Source organism: Dermacentor silvarum, chromosome 1, assembly GCF_013339745.2.
Source record: "Dermacentor silvarum isolate Dsil-2018 chromosome 1, BIME_Dsil_1.4, whole genome shotgun sequence".
Classification (NCBI taxonomy): Eukaryota; Metazoa; Arthropoda; class Arachnida; order Ixodida; family Ixodidae; genus Dermacentor; species Dermacentor silvarum.
In genome coordinates, this window is record NC_051154.1 from 241,469,503 (window position 1) to 241,494,792 (window position 25,290).

The following is a 25,290-nucleotide window of genomic DNA, read 5'->3' on the forward strand; positions in this document are numbered from 1 at the left end:
TCGCGAAGAGCGTTTATAATGACATATCATCTGGCAAAGCTCGCCGTCGCTAACATTTAGAACCCGTAAGACTAAAGCCCACAGATGGATGGAGATGTACTTCACTTCAATCTGATTTTTTTCCTTCTGGCTATAAACTGTAAAATCATTGACACCCTTAAATGTGAATAAGGGTGTAAATCAATCACCCTTAAAGCCCAGCTTAATTACATCAAATGGGTGGGAGTTATAGACCAATTTACATCCTTATTCACTTTTAATGGTGTAAATTATTTTATAGTGTAGGATGAACAAGACCGTTGACTCTCAATCCAGGCGCTTTTAGACAGAAGGCTGTTTCGGAAATTTGCGTTTGCACTCGCGTTCTACCACCACCTCGGTCACAACAAGGTGGTGGGAAGTGCCTAAGAAACGGATGTCTCCCAGAAATCACACGGCTGCAACCTCTCAATCTTCATCACGCGTCATTGAAGAAGGAAGAAGATGCGCTGTCATCCCCTTACCGCACGATCGTGCGAACACATTCTACTATAATAAAACCGCAGAGAGCCCAACGCAGCCACTCTATAGGCGGCACGCGTAGACAGCCTGTATACAAGAAATGCGAACGCGTAAAAAGCTCTGGAAGCAATACGCGCAAGCTAACGAACAAAGAAACGCAAATTAGCCACCTGAGTAGAACGCGTCGAGTGCATATATGCACGGGGCCTTTGTTTCAGCACCCTTATTCTCCGAAGGAGCCGCGATCGCCACTCGTCTGCCACTTTAATTTCATCTTATCCGGGCTTCGCATAGACGCCCTCCCCCACCATCCCTCTATCCTTTTGTGATGTCACTGACTTCCGGTCTCCACCGCTTCGTTGATAGCTACTGCCGGGACGTTTCGCAAATTAAAGCGCTCCTGTAGTGGTGCTCGTTGAAAATACGCCAAGCTAGAGCGAAAAGAGGAGAGAAAGAGGAAAAGCAAAGCTGCACCGAGCCGGCGAAAAAGCAGATTTTGGAGTAAGGCTGCGGGAAGACAGATAATAAGAGCGAGCCAAAAAATAAATAAATAAACAAATAAACATAAAGTAGTCGCCGTGCTCGGACCGGGTTTCTCAAACGAACCACACATTCAAGCGGACGGCTCGGAAGCAGGGGGTAAACGCCCCCACGCAGAGGCCGGGGGAAACACACAGGCCTCCGCACCGCGGTAAACGCAAGGTGCAAAAGAAATACGGAATTAAGCGCAGGGGCGAAATGAGAGAGAGAGAGAGAGGAAGGGTAGGTGGGTGGGTGGATGTGGGGGGGCCTGTGAGGGTTTTCGGCGTGAGTTTGTTGCTGCCAGCGAAATCCTTTTGTTCTTTCTCGTTACCGTTCTCACGGCGCAGTCCTCTTATACACTTCCCTTCCTCCCACTTCACCTTCTTTATTATTATCATTTTTTCTTTGTATTCTACGTATTCGCCGCCCCTTCCTCCTCCTTCGATAAACAGCGGAACACTCCACTTTATTTTATTCCTAGCTTGAAGGATTTTTTTTTTCTTCCTGTCTTCGAGGCGCCGTTCGCCGTCCCATTGTCTGTCTCATTTTCTGGCAGCGCGGCGGCCGACGCTTGACTGCTGCGCTGCAGCCAGACACTGCCACCATGCAACTCGGCGCCAGCGCCTCCGTGGTGGCTTTTTGCTTATGTTATGCTGCTTTTCTGCATCCTTTCCAATCGCCTCCTTTATCTTTAGTATCTGTTTTACTTCTTTACGAGCGCTACTCCTTCTAACGTGTGCGCTCCCTTTTCCTTAATGAGCGGTCTCGTTGTTAGTATAATTCTAGTAGCCGCCGACCCTCGAGTGTTATAGTGCTTTTCTTTTCTTCGACTTCCTCCGGATAGACCTGTCTCTCTCACACTGCGAATCTAGCAGCTTTCTCGCATTTCCGTTCCCCGCGTTTGCTTCCTCTCACGGAGTGATTTCGTAATTCGCAGAACTGTGACTCCAGACTGGCCGCTTCACACAACAACTCTGACTATTTCTTTTTTTCAGAGCCACCTCTGACACTTAAAATTGTGTCATTCACTTCATACTAGAACACTCTTTTTAAAAGACCGCAGAAAGCCTCCCGGAGTGTACTTTTTAAGGATAAATGAAAATGAAAAAAAAAAAAAAAAGAAGAAAGCGGTGTAGCTTTCTAAAACACACATTGGAAAGCGACAGCGAGAAAAAAAGAGTAACGAATCAACCACTGCAGCCACTGCCGTCGCGACGAGAAGCAACACGTACTGTACACTCTCGCAACTCTCCCGTCGGACGTGTATATACACACATACACGTTCTTATTTTTTTCTTCTACTTCCGACTCTTAAAGAGACTCCCCCGCCGGCACAGCTAGCGGCCACCGGCCGTCCGTCGCTATAGTTGCGCCGCCATTCTTTCTGACTGCGCGGCACACAAAATTGCAGCTCCTTTCGAGACAAAGGCTGCGTAATAGCGGCGGCAGCAGTACAGCAGCGGACCCTGCCACTTACGAGCGAGGCTCTGCTTGCTGCCGGCGCAAAGAGACAGAAGCGAACGAGCAGAAAAAGAAAAGAACGGGCGAAGTCATAATAGTAAGGCGAGCGTATATAGTAAAGTACGAGACCGCCCCTCTTTCTCTCTCTTCGCCATGCCGCCCCCGTATGTGTGTGTACGTGTACACGAGCGAGCCCCCCCCCCCCCCCCCCCCCCCCCCCCTTATGCGGATGAAACAGCTCAACTCTTTCCCCGCGTGTGCAGTGTGCCGCAGGGCCAATGCGCGCTCTCTTGCTCATTAATGGTTTTATTACGGCGGTCCCGATTTCTCTCCGTCTTTGCTGAGCGCCGTCACTCTGATTAAGTGCCCCCCCCCCCCCCCTTTCCTATACCCGTGCCGAGCGCGCGCACGGGCGCTATATGCTACCGCCGCGTGGACGCAATTTCAGCCCTCACTGGTACCGAGACCATTATTCCGCAGTTTCTTGGTGCAAAAGCCAGTCCCCATTTTCCTTTTCGCGGGTTGTGTTTAGCTTTATTTTCGTTGGTTACCGGCGCGCGAGCACCGCTCGACGCCTCGGTCTCATTTAGTCCGCTATAGTCATTGGCCCCGCGTATATACAGGAGCGAACCTGGCAGGAAAGTGCTGGTAATGACGGCAACGACGCGCGCCTGTATGTAAGAGAACAGTCAACGCGCGAAGAAGTGTACAACTCGAGGCATGTTTTCCGATTTCTTAACTGTTTCTCGCACCAACAGAAAAGCTCGTTATACGAAATTCCGGTGCCTCTCGAACCCAGTCACACGTCATAACCACGTGGGGTCTTTTCTCAGGCAGTGAACTCTATACAACGTTTCGACGTGCAACAACGTCCGTGCTTATTATGCGAGCTTCACTGATCATATCATTGTGTTTCGCCGCTCACTGCACAGTGCCACGCTTTCTCAGCTGATCCACGCGCGGTTCAGATGGCATATATGCGCCACGCCCCCCTTGACAAGCGTCCTAAGCTCAACGTCATGCACGCGCGACGGACGCGTACGCACAGTACATGAGCGTCAGGAATGGAGACCATATTGTCCGTGGAGTTCGTATACTACGCAACAGCGCCATCTTCCTCGAAAGCGGGCGTGTTGGGGTCAGTTTCCTTTCTGCTTCTTCTTCTTTATGTACTTACTCATTTTTTTTTTTTTTTTCGTTTTCTCAATTCTCTCGGCGTCGTTATGGGAGCGCTTCGAAGATCGAAGGGGACGACTGGCCAGACAAGCTCGCACGGCGGCGCGCCACTTCCGCCAGCACCAGATGGTTACCGAGCACGCACGCGCCCGCTCGCGCGCGCGCGCCGGCTTCTATATGTTCTCGCGCTATGCGCGCGAGATCCCCCCCCCCCCCCCCCTTCTCTGTGAGGAACCATGCGAGGAAGACAGAAAAGCAGGAAAGGTAGTAACAAACGAGGGAGAATAGCCTGGACTCTCCGGCAACCGCCGTCTTCCCGCACATAGTATATATACGAACCTATATGACCGAGCGGTGCGTGCCCCTGCACCTCCGGACGAAAGACTCGAAACGCAGCAGGTAGGGGGAAGGGGGGGGGGGGGGGGGGGCTGCGGCAGAAGCGCTCGTGCCTCGATAGCTGGCCGCTTGGAGCTCTTTCCCGCCCATCCGACAACAGCCGGTCGCAAACGGACGCGCTCAGAGTTGTGGTTATCGCGCATCCTTCGTGTAGAAAATAAGCAATAAGAGACGCCTCGAGGGAATGGGCGAGGAGGTTTGACTCACAGTAGCCGCAGCGTACCGGCCGAGTTTTTGGATGAACAGTTGCTTCGACAGTAAAAATACAGAAAGACCTGTATGGGGGCGTGGGTCCTTCACGAGCCTGGATACGAACTTCACCGCTGAGAGATGCCCGAAACCATACTTCCGTGGCCTTAATAACTAAGCGACGTCTCCTTGACCAGAATCTTGCTATATAGTTGTCATAAAACGCGTTCAACTTCTATGTACCATCCCTCTCCCCCCCTCCCCCCCCCCCACTATCTTTTTATATCATTTTTTGTTCTGCTGTAAAGAAAAGAGAAAGCAAACTGTTAAGCGTCTCTCCTGTTCCTATGGGCCTCTTTGGCACTCGGCATTGTATGCACTCGTGGAACCGCCGCAAGTTGTGGCAATGATAGAGTGGTTGCCCTTAACAGCTAATAAAAAAAAAAAGAAAGGGAAGGAAAAAGACAAGTGCACAGCGAAAAGAGTACGGCCTTCTCTGAGGCAGCAACTATATCTCACAGGCTATACGGCATTTTTTCTCTTATTTTTTTCTCAACGACGACGACAGCACTGACAGACTTTTCAGTTGTATCGCATTGCAGAGTTCAACCCGACAAAATGCTTTTGTTGCTTTCGCCGACCCTTATTTACTTAATTTTTTTTTATTCTTTGTTCCGATTTTGACTAAGCAAGAATTATAGTTTAGGACTGCAGATTGTTGGGTCAGTTGGTGTTGCATATTGATTATTTACCGCTCAGCACAATGATCACTAAGTAAGAATGTTATACGATGCTTAAGTGGTGCCGTGAAGCGGCATAAACAGCTGCACGCGGCATTGTAATAAAATGGCGCACGAAAATTGTTCAATTAAATGCCCTGCGTCCCCATCTTTTAGAGTATTCGGACGGAACTCTCGCAACCCTTCCAAGCGTGCTTCGCGCTGTCAGTTCGTATCCAGATACTTCGCTTGCATGGTGCCCTCGTGAGCCCGCCTATATATGCGGATAAAGCTCGGAACAAGCACATATCACAACGGCACTGAGTTAATAATCGAGAATTCGATCTGTATGCGTAACCTTTCTAATATCAGATTCAACATATAATACACGTGAGAGTTCTTGGGGCCCATCAGTATTACGAATGAATGAATTGAAAATAAAAATGAACTTGGAAAAAAAAAAAACTCTTCCAAGTCTTGTCAGTTGAATCGGGCTTCTCGCTTCCTATAGCAGAAGCCAACAAGGGACGGCCGGATAATTCGTGGCGTAAAGGTAGAAAAACACGCACGTCCCCTAAATGAAGGTAACGTCATACATGCTATATGTATTTTAGCCTCGTATATTAGAATATTTAAAGCCTTGACGGCTAGTTATCACGGTTATTCGGGCACGGCCGGAACACACTAAGAGACACAAATAACGGGCTAGGGTGGGCTCCCCGTTATAATACCCGTCCATTCAGCGATTCTCCCGACCAGGCTCCTCACGTCGAGGACATCTGAAAGAGGTAGGTATTCAAAGAACCACAAAAGGCCTGTAATAGCATCAAGAGAGACTGATAGTACAGCAAATCTTTGCAATGAAGTATATAGACAGAAGCATGTTGCTTCCGGCTTCTTCTCCAGTGAGCTAGACATTGCGATCTCGCGCACTGCTTCCGGTACACAAATTCTATCCGTTAATCAAGTCAAGCAGTTCATTTGTAATGAGACGTTTCTTTCGGCCACTTATTAAATCGACGGCAAATTGCGTGAAGCGGGCGCACCAATCTGTTTACCTGCATGAACAAGAAGAGCACTGCAATGGATAACGCGCCTCCCGCGGCCAGCGCCAAAACACGCCGTCGGTTGCGGCGCGCGAGGTCTCACCTTGCTCGCAGGCATGCCTCTCCGGCCGCCCAACAAATGACTCTCGTGTTTGCAGCCGTATATAAACGCATTACATCAGCGCCGGTCGAAACGGCACGAACCTAATGAAGGCGGCGCAGTAAACCCGGGGTGAGCGAAAGATTGAGAACAATCAACGGGCGAGCCGGCCGCTCGGTACACGTTTTTTTCCAAGACACGCGCTTCGTCCATCGGGCCGGCGTGCACATCCACGCTGCCGCCAAGAGAGCAGCACGCCCGAGCCGTCGCTTCCGGTCACGAGGACGGCCGGGCTGCCCCTTCCTGGGCCCAGCCCCGGGGAGGCAGCTCTTTCATCCCTGGCCGACGGCAGCCGCAGCAGCACCCGCGCCGGCCATATCAGCGGCGCAAAACGCGCAGGGCCACGGTCCACTGCGCAAACGAGGCATCATCGTATAGCAGGCGCAAGCGGGGCGAGCGTCGGGCGCGGCGTCTCCTCCCGCTGGCGTAGAGTACACTTGACGCGTGCGCGCCGGAAGCAACAACAGCAAACATCACCACCACCAGCGACGAGAGCGACAAATTGTAGAAACTGGCGGAAAAAAAAAAAATGGTGAGGCTCGCCCCGACGGCTGCCGCTGCGTCTCCATCGCGCTGTCCGCGTCGCGCCTAGGCTTCCATGTCTCCAAACTGAGACGGCCAGCCGGAGACGCCGAGGAGAATGGAAAAAGAAGTAGCTGACGAGAGGGGGGTAGAGAAAAGGTAGAAAAGAAAGAAAAACAGGATTGGCAGAAACGACGAAGTCGCAAATGCCATGAGAGGCGCCTGTATTCTAGCGAAGAACGGCCGAGGCGCGCGGCACGAAGACTGCGCTGCTTGCACCGACTGCGTCGCGGACTCGAGCGCTGTCGAAGGTTTTCGTCGTGCAGCAGAGAGTCAGCCTGGCGCGCCTGTCAATACGCGCGCTCGAGCTATTGAAGGAGGTCGTTGACAACCATTAGAACATTCCCGTGTGCTGACGACAGGGCCGGCAGACAAGCCAGGCACCTTCGTTCGCTCTGGGAGAACTAAAGAAAATGGAAGCAGCGGCAGTTTTCGGACTCGGAGGCGACGAACGGCACAGCTTGGGTCACGGTGTCCGCCCGAGACTGCGCCTCAGCAGACTCACTTTTTCGGATAACAGAAAAACCTGTTCCTGTGACGCGATTTCATACAGCTTGCAGCTGCTTGAAGCGGCGCTCTTGCAAATTGACATGCCAAACACTCTTCGCAACGATTCAAAGGGGTTCGCTGTTTTTGACGACAGCGAAGAAGGGCCTCTACATTAGCAAGCAATACTGAAGAATAGTCACGAGGTTTTTTCAAACCATATATGAAGTGGTTAAGGGGAGGTTATGCACAGACGATTTTCGATTGACTGGTACTAACGCTTGCAAAAATAAATGCACCAGGCAAGACCGCTAGTGCATTATTGGGTGAAGGGCGATTTACTAATTATTTGTAGTGTAGACTTCTGCGCTATATGCCTAGATATGTAAGAGTCATTTAGACTACCAGGCTAACCCAACCTGCAGCAAACACCTCCACCAGCCTGCCGAGCAACCAACCATTATTTAGTTTCGCCACGAATGGGCGTCGTGGCTTCATAAAGCGTTGCCTGCCGCAGGTCTATCAAGTCATCGAATTTGCACTTTATTGTTTCGGCACTGTATCAGCAGTTCATTAACACATACGGTTTTGTTACTCAAACCCCGCCCGAATTTTAAAAGTCAAGCCTCTAGGATGCGTTTCGATATACTGGCCGTATAATTGACACTGTGCACGAGAACCGAGTGTAGTGACGTACGCGCGGACATCAGTGTTCGTAATCGTTAGTTAAATACTATCGCAACGAGAGAGATAGAAAAAAAAACCCAGAAAGTTCTAACCGCCGAATAAGTTAATGAAACGCGCGAAACCGCTGGGAAGCGGGAAGAAAGAAAAAGAAAACAAAAAAAAAACATACACTCGAGAGGAGGATCAGGAGAGGGATGGAGAAGTATCTAAGAGCGCTGTGAAAACACAGGCTACGCCATTCTTGTTTCGTCCGGAGCGTGCTATTTGCAGATAGCCTCGAGAGATAGCGGGGGGGTGCAGCCCGTGAAGCCGCGCTAAAATACGGACAGCCGAAGAGTTGGTCTTAATCCCGCCGCATCTACTGCGGCATCCGCGACAGGTATACTTTTTGGGCCCCCTCCACCTCCCGGAGGCATGCGAACAAAACAGGGAAACAATGCGAGCTCCGCGGGGCCGCGTCTTCCCTCCGATTTTCCACACCGTCGCATTTTCCACGCCGACACCGGTCCGCCTGCATATACGGCAGCACGCTGTCGGAAAGGCCCCCAAGAAGAGACGCCGGCGATCGGAGCAGCTGATGACCCGAGGAAACGTTCGAGCTAGTTCTCGCAAGAAAACCAAAGACGGAGGGAGAACCGCAGCAGCAAAAGAAAAAGAAAAAAAAAAAAAAAAACGAGATCTGAGTCGCTTAGATGTCGGGAATTACTGGCGTCGCAGCTGCGGTCTCCGGATGTATACGGTCCGGGTTTAGGTACCTTACTTATATCGCCGCGCGTTCTATGCCGAGAAGTGGAAAACAGTAGTCGGGATTACAGTAATTTCACGGGCATTCGCAGATGTGTGATATTCGATATGAGGTAGAAGAGTAACAAGTATGCTTGTTGGCTCAAGAACATATCATACTGACATTGTGATGCTGCCGCAGGTATCTATACAGCAAAAAGAACGCCGAAAACTTTTTAGGAGGACAAAGGGACAGTGGTATAGGAAGGTTGTCAGCTCCGCTTCCGCCAGCTGTTTGTATAGCGATGTAATCCAGAACGGAGGATATATAGTTGCGCATCACTCACACGTGTATAGCTGCCAGCTCACGCAGCGGCCACTGCACCTAAGCACTCTAAACGTGAATGAGCGACACTGTCGGCGGCATCGGGTTTTAGCTTGCGCAAAATGTTTCCGTGTGGCAGAGGCGTACAATACTTTATTAATGTGCGGGGAGAGGGGGGGGGGGGGGAGAGAAAGATAGAATGAATGAATGAATCCTGGATCTTGATGTTATATAGTCGACTACTGTGGCGCAGCAGCCCCGCCAGGACGGACGAGGCGCAAAGGCAAAATGGCCTTGCGTAAGGAGTGCAGTGGAATATTGTTCGCGGGTTCTTTAATTAACGCTAAAGTGCCTTTATTAACTCGCATCAGCCTCTCACGTGTCACGCATTTGCTCAGTGCCCACAGGTGGTTTGGGTTTCCGAGAGTTACATACTATACATGCATACTGCTGCTACACTTGCGGTACCAAAGGGCTCTTTGAAATCCTCCGACCAAAGTCTCGTAATTTGCCCTTCTGGGAGACATTTATCCCCTACGTCATAGCCTATAGCACTCCCGCATTCTCTGATGACAAAGTAAGCCAATCTCGTGCCATTCTAGTGACAAATACACGCTTCCTCTCTCTCTCTCTCTGGAACGCTACAAGTAGCTCGGCGGTACCGGTTTCAACGCTCGTGCTAGCGATCCCGGCAGGTCTACGAATACGTTCAGGCCAAGCTGAAAGGCCCGGCAGCAGATGTCTGCATGTACTGGCGGCAGCAGCGGCGGCCGGGGATCCGTTGGGCTGAGCCGAGCAGCAGGAGCGAGACGTTATCGTGCGCTGGACAGCTGTTCCTCCCGATGGCCAGACACATCCCGCGAGCCGGGGGCCGCTTGGAGGGCGGCTATCGAACCCACTTTGTATACGAGCCGCCACCGATCTTCCTGGTATATATATATATATATATATATATATATATATATATATATATATATATATATATATATATATACACAGCGAGTGTCGCTCACCCTCTCCTTTCGCCCACTGGAACAATGTGTGGGCCTGAACGGACACCGTCAGATTTGACGGGAACTCGTTATCTAAACGCTATAACTTTTTTTCCGGCGCTCTATATGACCGAATACTAACACGTGATTTTGTCTTGCGTTCTCCGCGGTAGGCAACAGTGTCTGCTTAAAGGCATTTCTGGTTGTGGTTAACTGCGGCCCAATTTTACACACTCGTGCACGGATATATTTCTTTCCGAGAATATAGACGACTCATAAAATTACTGGCGATCAGTAAACACATAATGACGCAAACAGTACGCAGATGATTTTGTCAGAGCGCTGGCACCACTGCTTCACCGCGCGTGACACGCACAACGCATGACGCTGTGCGCGAGTTCAACAAACTCGGGCAGCAGCGAGGTGCAACGCTTTGAAGAGCTCACGGTGTAACGTGATCAGGGAAATAATAAAAAAAAAAAAACGAGGTGTGAGGGTTGTCGGGAGGGGATGTGTGCATAGAATGAGGATGGCGAACACAAAGTTCCCATGTAGTAGAGAAGGTCAAGCTCACCGCGACATCCGAACCGAACAGAGGGAGCACGACGACAACAGTGAGGTGCCTCTGGGCGTCACGTATCTTACGGCGCTTCACTTTATCCTTGCCATTGCGCCACGTGATGCCGAAACGTCGATGAGAACGGAGGATTCACGCGAGGATGAAGGATGTTCGATCCCTGCAGCATTCTGCGCTCGTGCTGCAAACGGGTCTCCTTTTCTTTTTTACCTCTCGGCTCGTCCGGAGCCCGCGCTGCGCTTCCAGCCGTTGACGCGGACCCGTCTTCTCGTGACTGGGCGCGCGATCCATCACGCCGAGGGAGAAGAATTTCTTTCCTAAGCGACCGCGTGCGGCTGCAAAAGCGCGCGTCCGGCGTCGTGCGTCTGCGGACGCGTCGAGCATCGCATCGCCCAGGGCGTGGTCGCCGCGCGTATATGTACAGGCGGCAGCGCAAGAAGAACAAGACATCGGACCCGAACAGAGTTATCGAAGCCCCGCGCAGAACGACGTACGACGTGTAACGAGCACGTTTTGCGCGAAGCGTGATTAATGGGAGGGTCTCCGGATGGCGATGAACTCCGCATAAATCGGCCGAACTCGGTCGTTGATTCAATTACGGACGTGGCTGTAATAGGGGCGCTGATGAGCCGGGCGGCTGGAAGGAGCGCTCGAGGAGACTGGACACCGGACGGGGCACGGACGCGCTGCTCTCTGGGCAGAGCTCGTTTCGAGATGAGTAAAAGCGTCCCCTTTCCTCCGAAAGGCGGCGCGCCGACTTTAATGAACAAGGTGGAAGAAACAAAGCGCGTGTCTCGGAGAGGTGAGATGAAGACCACAACATCATAATTTCTTAGACTTCTGCGGCCCGGCGGGAGGAGTTCGTTAGTCATCAGGCGCCTGATAATCATCGGCAGTGGGCGAGAGAGCGGTAAAAGATCCATGAGAGCGGAGCGCGTGCAGATAGCCGATCGAACGGCGTAATGATTTTTCAAAGGCCTGGTTAACAAAGAAACAAACTTGCGCGGCGGCCGCTCTCTAAAGTCATGACGCGCTCGAGAACCCGCATTTCAAGTTTCTCGGCCGCGCCTGATAAACTGCTGTTCTCGATGAAAGCTGTGAACCTTTCCGGGGTGCGTGGAAGTCCGTTAATTATTACGCGCCGATGCTAAATACAAAATGGTCGGGTATACAAGGAGCCACGAGCACTAGTATACACGATTTTGAGCCGCGTGGCTGAGAGCGTATACGAAAGGGCAGATCCTTTTCCTGCCTGCATTTGCTTCTTTTATAGTTTCTTTAAGCGGAAAATTTGTGCTCCACCTACTGGACATGTTCGACTGCTAGGAAAGTGTAATCACACAATCTGTACCGCAAGCCTTCATTCCCGGCAGGCTTATCGACGGAAAAAAAGAATCAATGACATCGCATACAAGTGCACTAGGCGTGGACTGCCAACGCCTTAGAAAAAGACTTGTGGTTAAGCTTCCCGACAAGGCACACAAGCACACGTCCTCTGTGTTGTAACCACCCAGTATAACTGGGAGGGGTGGCGAGGCACCCTAAACCTCGTTGGCCTTTAAATAAGCCCGCCGTTTTCAACAAAGAAAACTGCCTTGTCGAACACGGCTGCGCGTCAGAATGGGAGCGCTTTCGCGTCTGTCAGGAGCGTGGCTCGCTTTCCCTCGCCGAAGCGCTGAGCAAAAGGTGCCAAATGCCGAGGCGCGACTGCGTTCTTTGCGGGGCCAGCCATCCGTGGCATCGTGAACGTTCGCGCGTGTCGTCGTCGGAGCTCCCCTTCGGCTGACTGACTGACTGGCGTAAAAACGGCTCCGTGTATACGCGTGGCGCATGATTGCCGTGAGGGAAAGCCAGCAGCGACGGCGTGCCGACAGTGAAGCTTCCGCGTCGCAGCAGCAGGCCCTTCCGGCGGGCGGGGGCTTACGGCCTTCGCGGTGGGTCTCATACATTTCGCACTTAACGTAGCTCCGCGCGTTGTATAGAATGGCTTGCGGGATACACATTTTTGTTCGTCTCTGTTGCTGCTCGCTTGTTCAAAGTCGGCGTTGAGAGGTGTTTGGGAGCCTCGTCCCTCGGCTACCTACATTATTCGCCAGCTTATGATGAAATTGAAACTGCAAATTGTCTTTCCTTTTTTCTACATTCTTTCTCGAAGGAAAATCTGACTCTGCCTAAATCATAAGGAGGCGAGAAATGACTGAACGAGAGTCGTAAGAAAGCCGTTGGCCACTGCCTTTTCAGTTCTCTGCACAAACCCAGTCGACATGGAAGAGTAGAAGCAGGCCACTTGTTTGCGACAGTGCGCAGGAGTGCAAAGCCTGCTTATACGCTCAGCGTCTGTGTTATGGGTTCGAACGGTCGCATACTGTTAGCAATCGGCGTGATGAGAGAGCCGCTACGTGCTTTCTTAGGCACGCTGTCACACACTCGAACAGTTGCGACGCCTGTGTCGGTAATACTTACCAATATGTACCGTATGTCTGTTTATTAAAGGTATCCTTACATCATCAGCGAAAGTCGATCGCTTGCGCTCGTGAGCTCCTCTATACCACTTGCACAAATTATCTGTCGTCGGCACGTAGCTCTCGGGGAGTAGGACAGTGTCCTCATGTGCACCAGCGTGAGTACCTTAGTTACCTGTCGTTGTTGCTCAAACGTATTTTATTTTCCCAATTCCACTGGCTTTAGGCGAAACCTTTCAAAGGGTGATCTTGACCTGCTCCAGGCGCTGCGCAATTCCTGCGGCAAAGCCACAGCCCGACTATATAAGCACACGCCGGGACTTGTGTCCAATGCAATGTTATGGACTTCGCTTTAGACGCATTAAAACTTTGGTTTGGCGTCGGTGGACCTTTTACGAGCAGAGTCATGTTTTGCAGCATCGTAAGATTCGCAGCCACTGATTACCGTTAAATCAAACATGACGCGCGGAAAAGGCGGCAAGTCACCGACGAAGGCCAAGCAACAAGAGCCATCGCCGGCTCTGTGGTGACGGGAGACGCTGCTGCCGGGCCCTCACGGCGACGACGAGAAGCCGCGTCGTGTATACGCTCTACACACACCGCCGGCAGTAGCGGCGGCCGCCTCGCGTGCGCGTGCCCTTGACGCTCTTCCGGCCATTCAGTCCATCGCCGCCCCCTGACCCGCTCCTCCACCGCCGCCATCGAATGACGCCGCGTAGGCCCACTCTTTTGACCGCCGGCAACAACCATCGACTCCTCACGCGCCGCCACCATTCGCGCCTAGCCGACACTTTCTTCAGCGCCGCCTTTGGATCGGTAACAGCGCGGCCCATCGGAAAGCGACAGCGTCCATGCGCACAGCTGAGCCGCGTGCCGCCGTCCGATTCCTGTTTTGCGCTTCTTTTCCGGTGGACTTTTCCGGCGCCGTAGACGCGACGATTTAGGGACGCCGCGCAGTCGCGTTTCATGCACGAAGGCCACAAGTTGTGTCCACGGTGGAGAGTTTTTAGCACAATCCGCCTTTGCATACAGACGGGGTATAGTAGCAGAAGAAAAAGCTTTCCTTGCTCCTGCAGCTCTCGACAGGCCCTGTAATGTAATGTAATGTAATTGACGCCCTGTAGTAACTCTGCAGGCTACACTTTTGCAGCTGCTAAAGAAAAAAAGAAAAGTAACGAAAAGAGCGAGCAAATTCAACGAATAATGGCAACCGTTGTTATCACGTGTACAGTACAACCTTTTTTGACACGTCTATACGCACACCCAACAACGAGAGACCCAGTAAGTGCTACACGATGAGTGTCGCCTAAATCGACCTCGCCGCGTGTCCGGAAGCCGCGCATCCACCTGTTGCTCTCTCGGCGCGCGGCTGCACGCACGGCAGCGCTCCTCGCGCCAGCAATGGAGATGCGGCGCCGCCGCCCGCAACAGCCGCGCCGTTCGTAGTTGCTGCTGCTGGTGCGTCAGTCGCGGCCGGCAACTTTCAGCCAGCGCGACCGTGGGAAACCCCGGGCCGCCGCCGCCGCCGTCAACTTTCGCAGCAGGCGCGCGCGCGCGCGCCGACTCGTCCCTCCGCTCTCGCTGCGAACAAGTCGCCTCCGTCGCCTCTCGAGACCGGCGAAGACAACGGCGGGACGCGGAGGGGAAAGCTGCGCGCTGAGGGTCACTCCGCGGGGCGCGTCCCGTCTCCTCCGGATGAGCCTAGAGCAGTTAGTTGGGAGGGGGGTGGCAACCTGCCCGCTGCCCCGCTTAGCTGCCCATTCGACCAGAAGCGCGCGCACGATGGTGCGTGAGGCCCTGGAAAGAAAAGGTGGCAGTGCGCGGGAGTCGAGCACGCGACGGTGGCCGCCGAATCATGCGGAGCCGCACTTTGAGAAGGCTGTTCAGTCGCGAGATGCGAACGAAAAAGGTACATTCGCTGCATTCCCAACAACCACGCTCCTCAGTGCCAGGACTCTACAAAGAAGCAGGCACGTGGTACGACATGACGTCCGTTGTGAGGTGCGATGGTTCTGAAAGAAGCCCCGCGCCTGCTGTTGGCACCTGTTGGATTCTAATGAAACCTGCTGGGTATTTGTTGGATGTGGTTGTTGGCACGCCAGGTCTACTGCAAGTCGTATGCGTCGGATCTCACATGCTGTCCCCTGATTCGCACCTGAGACAGGTGCGAACCGAAACCGTGCTGACAGAGTGCAGAGACAGACACTCTTTAGACGAGGGGAAGTATAGGCTTAACATGCATCACACTGCTTATTGGGCTTGAAGCACCGTGTACACTTCGTAACAATAACGCGCGCAGGCAGGCACTGCGAGAGAAAAGAAGTTGGAACGAGGAGTAGCTTGTTCTCGGTTTGGTGCTCTCGCGTCGGTTCAGTTTGTTACACTTCGTTATGAAGAGAGAGAGAATGAAAGAAAGAAACAGCGCGGCGTCAACCGACATTGCAGCCTATACGTCTGCCGTTAACAACGCATCGAGTGAAGGCGCAACACTACTGCTATTTTCTTGACTTGCAAATGATAAAAATGCAATTTTCCTTATCATGACGGCTGGGTGACCTCGTGACGGGTGCAGTGTGAACACAGTGTCCAGCGGTGTTTCGCCTGCGTACGTACATGTTGTACCCAGAGCTCGTCCTAAATGTCCTGGCGACGATCGCCGCATATCTGCGGAGATTTGCCTCCACACCGCGCCTATAGCCACTCATTTTGCCTACTTTGACAATTACGCCGCTTTGAGCGCGTCGAATTATTGTTTCCCGAGGCGACCACCACGAGTAAGTGGGCCGCCGCCGCTGCGCGAGAGCCCAAATTGTTAGCCGCCAGCCCGCAGAACCGGTTGCGACTGAAACTTTCAGTGGTGTCCGGTATTACACAACAACGGTGTGCATGCGTACATATGTAGGACCTTCTTTTTTTTTTTTTCCTGTGTGTGTGTGTGTGTGTGTGTGTGTGTGTGTGTGTGTGTGTGTGTGTGTGTGTGTGTGTGTGTGTGTGTGTGTGTGTGTGTGTGTGTGTGTGTGTGCGCGTGCGTGCGTGCGTGCGTGCGTGCGTTTTGTTTCGACGATATATAAGCGCAGCATTCAGTCAACACTCGTTTCTTTCTTTCTTTTTTTTTTTGCATCTCTCTCCTAATCTTGTTCAGCACTTGACTTGCTGAAAGGAAAGCTGTCATTCTAGGCAAGACCAGCGCACAACACAAAGCAACGCATTGCAAATGACACCGGTGTCACCAATGTGCCCTCATTATGCGACGGTCATATTCGCCATACAGCGGGATGGAGTGTTCACGCCGCTGACGTTGCGAATATATAGCAAAAGGCGTTGGTCCAGTGAAGTGAGGCGTCTGCATCTCGTAATCGGGGATCTGCCGTATTTTTCTTTCTTTTTTCTTTCTTTCTTTTTCTGTCATGCTCAAGCAGTGGGTGTGTTGTCTCTTTCAGGAGACAATTGTTAGCCTGATTCTCTCTCTGTGCATGTGTGGGGTTTATGAGTATTTATATATGTTTAATAAAATATTCTGTAAAGTAGCAGGCATTGGCCATGCGCATAGTCGGCGAGCCCTGCTGTTTACATGGCTTAGGCGCTCTGAACGTTTACAACCTCATCCCCATACGATACACTTAATCTGTCGCTCCGCTTTATACAGTATGGTCAGTTTATTGCTCGCTCAAATCCCGTTAACTTCTTCTACTGCTTCTTCTTCTTCTTCCTTGTTTTTCACTGCATGCAATGCTCGCCAAGAAAACGGCTAGTCGTATACTGCCACGTTGCCACGTCCACTTTTGCGAACGCTTGAGCATTTTACATATGACTCCACGGGCACTTGTCGAAGCATGCAGCCTTGGTTTTATCACCGCAGTCAACCACTCGGAGACCGCCGCTTTCACGTTTCTCATATTTCTTGTAGACCTCCAAAAGTGGCAGCACCTATAGCGCTCATTGGGTCCACAGGAAACATTTAAAGCCAACGCCTTTAAGCAAGCCATATAGAAGCGATAAACAGCAAGCGTATATCAGGTTCGCATGACGCGCTTGCGAACCCCGAAGTCATTTGTATCTACTGTTGTCATTGTTGGCTGCACGAATCCGCGGGAGTCCCTGGCACATGTTCCAGAGCACCGTATATGTTCACGTATACGGCGCTGACCGGTGGCGCGCCGGTACTAAACCAAGCGGCAATGGGCAGCGTGCTCGTCTGTCGTATCATCAATTATAATGGAGATGGATGGAGCCGAGGCGGCGCGGGCAGCAGCGAACACCCCCGGTGCAGCGGCTGCCCATGGTGCGCCGGCCTTTGGCCGCGAGCGCCCAATCATTCTAATAAGACCCGTTCACGGCAGCACCCGAGTTTCGTCGATCAAAGGCAACCCACGATTCCCTTACACCTCAGCATCCCCCCCCCCCCCCTTACTTTCTTCGCTAGCTCAGTCACTCGCACGCACGCACGCACACAGATGCACGAGAACATGGAAACCCGGGGGCGGCGGCGGCGCCAGTTCCGGAATCGAGGATATTTCTTCCCGTACACAATGGTCTAACGATGATGCTTCGGCGGGCGTCGAAAGCTTCAAGATGAAAAAGAAATGGGTTGTAAGACGCGGACTGTTGGAAATACGCGACTCGAAAAGTGCAGTAGATGCCTAGCAGAGCACCGAGTTTCAATAAACAAAACCGCAAAAGCGAGAAGAAGCACGTGGGTTGTGTACGTTGGGAGCATGCACGATGCCCGTAAGGGTTGTTGCCCTTGACTTTTGAGGCTTTAAAAAATAAATAATAATAATAATAAAGATAGCTGCCCACCCTGGTCGCTCTAGCCTAGGGAGAATGGGTCATCTCGAATTCTATTGGATGTGCACGCCAGAACGAAGCATGACGTTGTGACCAATGCCCGTGGCGTGTATGCCAAGGGCGCTATGCACCCTTCCGGTTCGTACCGAGGGCAACGCTCAGGATGACGACCAACTTTCGCAGAACACGAAGTAGAGGGCCCTAGAAATCTGTACAGGAAATAAAATAAAGACAGAAAGGTCACGGCTAATTTATGTGCGTAGCTCTTATGTCGTGGCGGCGATATCGAGGAAGTATAACGGACCTTGGGCAAAGCTATACGTGTTTATATTTTTATGCTTGCAGCGTATATACGACAAAACTTCAAGTAAAAGATAATGCGGGCGCTGGGGTCAGTGACTTCTCAGTAGCGGAATGAAGATGGATGTGAAAGAACTTGGAGGTTCTTTGGGAAAAGTGTCTCGTGTCCCTCGGAAAATGAACTTCACACAGTTGGGTGTAAATTTGGGCGCGTATATATGGGGGTAAATTTAGGCAAAGGCCGAGTCCGCGTACTCCAACCTCTCGTATCGCTCTGAAGAAGCTCATCCCGAGACATGCTCCGTGTCAACAAATTTAACCACTCGAGCTCCTCTTAAATCTTGTCCCACCATTTTCCTTTCCCCCGGTGCAGGGTAGCCAACTGAGCTCAGTCTTGCCTTACCTCCCTGCTTTCATTTAACCTTTTCTTTATCTCTCTCTCTATCTGTCTCAACCGCACAAACGGTTAGGGTCTGCCAGCACTGCCCGAGCCTCGCATTGCTGCAAAATGTCCAGTAGAAATGAGCGCTCTAAGAAGAAAAAAATTAAAGAAATTATACAAAAGGCAAGAACCAATATGAGCTGGAAGTAATTCCCTTCGTATAGTTTTCGCCACATATGTTAAGTTACAATAACGCTATCCTTGCGCGTGTTGTTGCCTTGGCATCTATAGCTAATGCACAGAGAATGGGCGTTTATTTCTACACGACATAGGTAGACAAATTTCCGACTTAACATTTCCTGCTTAGTCGATACCAGCATAGTTTCTCCGAAAGGACAAAAAAAAAAAAATAATAACGTTCGCCACGAAAATCAGCCAGCAGTGCTACTAACCGCGAAAATGAATTGGTTGCGTATAGAAATGTATCGATCTTAGATCTCAGTACTACAGCTTGATGATGATTTTAGCGAGCCGCTTCTATCCTGCGCCAGGCCCTTCTTATAGCCTGAAGTTATGTTATTACTGATAAGCTCACTTAAGAGCAAAATATATCAGGGTTCTCGCTGCGCGTTACATGTGATAAAGGGGAAAAAAAAATAAAAGCACGGTTAATATCAGCGCCACCCTGGAACTCGTAATAAACTTCCACCAGAACAAACAGGAATCTTATTGGGTCACCGCTATCGAGGTGGTCTCGACCTCATCGTCGAGGCCGAAGGTTGCTACGCCACGGTATCGCTGCGTCCTAGCATCAGAAGGCAGTGTGCGTTGTTTGTGTGCTTAGGTGTGTGTGTGCGGCGGTCCAGGTGGCGTCGCGGCGTATGTCACCGACACTACAAATCTGTCAGCTCACGTGACCCTCGAAGAGTGGCACGACGGCGGCGGCGAGTCGACTCGGCGCCACGGCTTGCCTTAGCGGCGACGGCAGCCCAAGCAAGGCGGTCCGACTTCTCAACAGGGTCATTTCCAATTTGATCATAGTGTTTAGACAGCAAGCCGGCCGTATTTTTCTTGCAGCGCCGTCCCGGCTGCTGCGTGACAGTTTTCAGTCTATTGTGATCATTGCGCGACATTCCCACCGCACGGCGGCCTGTCCCCCGCATTTCATTCTTGCGCCGGCGGGCCGCCGCGATCGCCTCGTCTTTCTTTTTATTCCATTCTGCTGTCCGCCTTTCTGTCTCGCCCGCTCGACCAAAAGAATCGCCGCCGCTATTCAACAGCGCGACCAGGGATCACAATAAAAGGAAAGCCACTCCACGCACGGTAGTACTCGAACTCGCCGACGCGCATACTCACTCCCTCCTCTAGAGAAATCCCTCTTCCTTCGTCCACGCAAACTTCCTCCTCCTTCGGGTCTTTCTTTTGTGCCGCCTCCGAATTTTTGCTTGTCATTGCACACCGACGCTTGTCTTTGCTGTTTACCTGCGCGCGTACTGTTTTCTTTGCGTGCCTGTCATTCCATTTCGCCTTTGGACGCGGCTCTGGCCCCTCCAGGCGCGCGTCGTCTCTCGCTCTTCTACTCCCACTACCTTGTTTCTGCGCGAACGTCGTCGACGAGGAGCAAGTGGACCGTGACCGCGCCGGGCGCGATAGTGCGCCACCGAGTTCAGAGATGGCGCCTCATGACCGCTCGGCGCAGGGTGCCTCGATGCAGCACCCTACCGAGAGTGCGCGGCGGCTCAGCGACGAGCGGGAGTGGCGCGGGAAACCGCCGAAATCAAAATGACGGCGTCGGGCATTTCTGTCCCGTTAGATATGAAAGCGAATGGTTGCCATGGAAGGTGCCCGCACTGACAGTGAAGACCAAAATAATTATAATTAATATAAAATAATTATACTAGTGATAATAAACATGTTTCAATGTCACCGCGCAACGCAGTTAAATTTGGTGTAGCTGTTTTCGGTCGGTGCATTCAAACGTGTCCGAGACGTGCGTGCCAGCTCCTTGAATGCGCACTTTTTTTTTTTTTTTTTTTGTTCTCAGCCGTTTTTATGACTATGCGACTTTAAAATTTTCCAATCTCGCGTTCAGTTTTTCGACTCTCTGTACATCTCACTTTCGTAACCCGCTAATGTGGCATAGTGCGCTTTGGCGTTTCACAGCCAACTATGAGGGCACGGCGGCAGCATTCCGATACGGCGGAATACAAAAAAGCTGCTGTTCCGAACGTTTTCCCAGCAATGGTGGCCAAAAAATAGTGGGTGGAATTGGAGCTGGGACCCGAATGTCGTGCTTGGAGCAGAAATTGGCGGAGAGAGGCGTCACGCGTGGTGCTTGACAGGTAATTAATCAATATGATCGTTCGCCCTAGGTTAAACTAACTTACGTCAAGAAGTTATTCTATTTATATATATAAAGTACACGAGAACGAGGCCTCAAACGTATATTGATTATCCCTCGATGTAATAAAATTACATACCTGTAATAAAATTAGCTTAACTATCGTGAGACTGCAACATTTTCTCTTACACATTTTGAATGAGAATTTCTAATTTAATTGCGTTGAAGTGAATACATAGCATGTGATTTAGGCTAAATTTAAGGAGAGGGAAAAAATGGGCCAATCAACTGTTCATCGCATCAATATACACACAAGTGTATCAGGTATTTCGCGCAGTATTTTGAAACTAAATTCATGTGAAACTTGATTCGTGTACGCATTTATGTTCATTGGGACCTGCATGAAAACAGTACGTACTTTATTAGCCGCAGAACAGCCAGTCCTTCGGATGCGCACAAATAAAATTCGCTAATAGCGGGGAGAGGCGTATTGATACGGTTGGTAAAATATTACCCCGAGTATAGACATATATTCAACCTAGTCGCCGGCTGCAGTAGCGCCACACGTGCTCCGCGACAGCACGTACAAAACATGGCGCGGCAAAATGCCGCAAGTTGCTACAACGGCAGACAGGTATTCCTCACAGAACGAGACTAGAATACGAAATCAAATAGCGTCTAGTGTTCGTTTGCCTCTCATGTCTGTGTATGTGTGTGCGCGCAGCAACTGCGTGTTTATGCTAGCAGAGGCGCAGTTTATAATTCGCTCCACGCGGGGCTTTCGTTATCAGGCGACTGGCGGCGATCTGACGGTGCAGCACCGCCAGCATTTGAATCACAATGCCGGTCGCTCCTCTCTCTCCCCGAAAGCTCCCGTGAATCTACGCGGCGAAAGTGAAGTTGAGGTGGGAAGAACGAAAAGAGAGGAGAGAAGGAGCAAACCAGAACAAAGCGAAAGGTACCGGACCTCTGACCCGGGAGCTTGATGGACTGGAGAATTGTCTCAGATAGGAATAATTAGCGTTCCTAAGAAGATCCCCACCCGCTAGTCCCGACGCTCCGCTGTATAAGGCTGCCGCGTCTCCTTTTGTTGCTGCGCCGCCTTCTTGGCCGCTTCGTATTTGTCTTCTTTCCCTTTCTTTAAATTGCTCGTTCTCGGCCTGTGCGCGCCCATTAATTCCTTTCTCACTTGACCCCTTGTTCTGCGGTGTAGTCCGCCGGCCCGCAGCTCCCGGGGGGGGGGGGGGGGGGGTCAAGCCATGTGGCGCCCCCCAACGGCTGAAAGCGAAAGCCCTCGCGGCTCAGTGCCGGCAAAGGCCCAGCTGGTACAGGGCCCATTGTTTCGCCACCGTGGGATTGTCTCCTGCGGAGGGACGGCCATCTTTTCTTCCCCTTGAAAGCGGCGGCCAGGCCTTGAACTTGACCGACCTTGCTCCCACCCGAACGGAGACAGTGTGTCGTTGGCAGCGGGCGACTGAGCCCGCGCTCCTTTTGTTCAGCTCGAATGGCCGCAGCCACTGGCGCGCTTGCTTATGTCACCCCCCCCCCCCCCCTGCCCCTCCCTCCTCTGCCGCCGCTTTTTGTTTTATTTAAAGCGCTTCCCGTGGTCCGGCGCGGTTACCGCGATGGACTAGCACTGCGTTGCCCGTTGATACTTTCTGCGTTTATTCATTTTGCTTTCGCCTGGAGGCCTATTTGCGCGCCGCAGTGGTGATTAGTGGAGCGTCGTCTTAATAATGACCCTCGTGTATCCTGTTTGTGGGAGCCAGGACCTGTCAGGGTGATTCCTCGCATGATGAGAGTTAGTGCGTTAGCACGAGGCGTCCCTCTGGTGAAATTAGGGGTACCAGGAATCTCTTGACGTCGGAAACATCTCTGGTCTACGGAGTAAACGTAATAAAAAGATAGAAAAGAAAGAAAGAACATGCATATCGGCATGACTCACGTAGGCGTCGTGGTGAAATAATCCCTGTTTAGCAGCGAACTCAGCAGCAAAGGAACATAAATTGGCGTTGCGCACGAAAGCGACATTGAAATTGCCGCCAAAAGGGCTGGCCTCCGAAGCAGCAAAAAAACAAAGCGCGCCGGAGCAGTAGTTCACGCGAGTCGCGACAGATGGCAGCAGGAGGGCAAACTGCCGCAGCGCGGCGCGAAATAAGGGCACCTTTGTTGGTGTAGGGTGTTGTTGTATTTGAGCATCGCCGTATTCGCTGTCATTTGATAAAGAAATGACGTTCAAGCGCCGTCCCGATCGCTCAGGCTTACTTTTATCATCGGTGCGTCTGTTTAGTTAGAGGACAACACTGTATAAGATATTGTGTAAATTTATGCAGCGCTGAGCGCAGGGTTCTACTGCGGGCTTCTTCAACGCATAAATACATGTTATTTCTTTCTAAATCTTTATTGCAATTTCATATACGTTAAAAAGAGCACCTTATGGTATGTCCTCTGAACGTTAACGTTGGACTCAAGCAAACAAATAATAAAAATGACATTCGACGCACTGGTGCTTGCATGTGACACCGAAAGCGACCCAACGACTAAACAGCGTACAACAAAATTACGCTGCAAAAAAAAAAAAAAAAAAAAGCAAGAGTTCGCCGTATGTTTCTCCATTAGGCGCTAAAAATAGAGAGAGAGAAAAAAGGTAAAGGAAAGACAGGGAGGTTAACCAGAGGTTATCTCCGGTTGGCTACCCTGTACCGGGGGAGGGGTAAAGGGATGCGAAAGGAGAGAGAGAGAAAAATAAGTGAAAATAAAGAATAAACAAAAAGGAAGGAAACAAGAAAATCACACACGCACACAAAACAGAACTGTTTCTGTGGGCACTGTCATGAAGTCCGCGAAGGCGTTCTCGTGTTGCATAGTCTGAACGTTCCGTCCTAAGTAACACAATGCAGAGTCACAATTTGTCACTGAGTCCGGTGTCTTTCAAGTAACGCAGCAGTGCCTATTAGGCGCTAAATTTTGAATTATTCCCGTAGGGTAGAACAGGCCAATGTTCGCCGAATGTTTTCGGATTGTGGCATCGGCGACGAAAGCGACTTTCCTTGTCCCTAGCGTGGTACCTCCCTGGATATGACATGCGCATTCTATAGGCTCGAGTGAGCGAGCATTGAAGTCGGGCTAGTGAGTTAAGGTTCTTAATCGGTAGCACGGTCCATACACTTTCGACAGGGTTCTTGTGCAACTTTTTCCACGGGTTCATGTGGACAAGCCTTGGAATTCATTGCGCATGTGCGGAAATCTGGCTGTTTTGGTGGTGCATATGTATCCATAAACCAAAAACGTAGCACTTCAGTCACCCTTTTCTGTCCCCAAGCTGAGATACTGTCATTTGTTTCCCCAACGTTCATGCGCGTGGCACTTCTAATAAAACGTTTCACAAGAACTGTTCAAACGTCAAAGCGACAGTTCTATATACGGTATCAAGTGAGGGGTAATAATGCATATAACAGAGATACTATAAAATGTCATAAACAATTAAGAATATTTGCCTTTGCGCAAGCAAACAACGCAAACCTTACCTTTCCTTTTTTTTTTTTTTTTTTTTCGTTTGCCTGCTTGTTTGTTATTTTCTTTCGCGTTACGTTTCTGCAGCTCACACCAAGCTGTTTCCCCTTTTCTTTTCCCCCCTTCTAGATGCAAACAACCGGGCCACGTCGTCTAACCAGAGTAAGTTTTGTATACGCCTCTTCATTTGCTGCATGGGCTCTTTTCGGTTGCAGAAATCTATGCAAAATGATCACGCCACATCATCGTAATGTAATGCGAATGTACAAAGGAAAACGTCGTCAATTCGAAAAGACGGTACAATAGTAGTTCATGGCCACAAATAAGTAGCAATCGCGTTTACGTTCACTGCTCCGTGATTTAGTATTTCCGATGGAAACAACAACTTTTCACTGTCTCTGGGATAAGTGTACACCACAGCCATTTTATAAGGGTGTGTGCTCGTTACTGCATTAGTTCCTTGATCTTATGGTTTTCGGTGACGTATACATTTTTTTTTTTGTGATGTTGTGTTTCAGCGATTTCAATATTTTCTTGCATTATCCGAAACTGATATCTATGCTGTGTCATTTGTAGAGGCATTCAAGAGGTATTTAAAGCAATAATCGCGGCGTTAATACTACGGACAGACAAAACGTGACAGGACTATAAGTCCGTCGTGCTAACGCGGTGGTTATTGCAGCTTGAACCGACTAGCTGAAGAACAAGTTCTGCTAAGAGGGATTTAAGTTGTAACATACAGACCAAGAGACACAGCGGTCAAAGCTAAACCATCTGCAATGGCTTATTGACAAGAAACCCATCATACAACCATCGCAACGAAGCCTTCGTTAATGCCAACGTTGTTAATTCACAGTCTTAGACGCGCTCACAACGCCCTTGTTTGCTCTGTACTGCACTTCAGATCTTAGACCTTAGTAATCATTCGCGAGCAAATTGGCTCGAAGACTGTGTTGTTGAAG

At 50.9% G+C, this 25,290-nt stretch overlaps 1 protein-coding gene across 5 annotated transcripts in view; it reads left to right on the plus strand.

The window, feature by feature from the left end:
- Nucleotides 1-25,290, plus strand: part of LOC119436999 (paired box protein Pax-5) — a 202,856-nt gene that overhangs the window by 61,375 nt on the left and 116,191 nt on the right. For 3 of the 5 annotated variants that reach the window (XM_037704049.2, XM_037704052.2, XM_037704051.2), the window contains exon 3: nt 24,458-24,490. The exons of the other annotated variants lie outside the window; for them this stretch is intronic. In XM_037704049.2, coding sequence (XP_037559977.1) covers nt 24,458-24,490 — 33 coding nt within the window. The remainder of the gene's footprint in view (nt 1-24,457; nt 24,491-25,290) is intronic. 5 annotated transcript variants of the gene reach the window in all.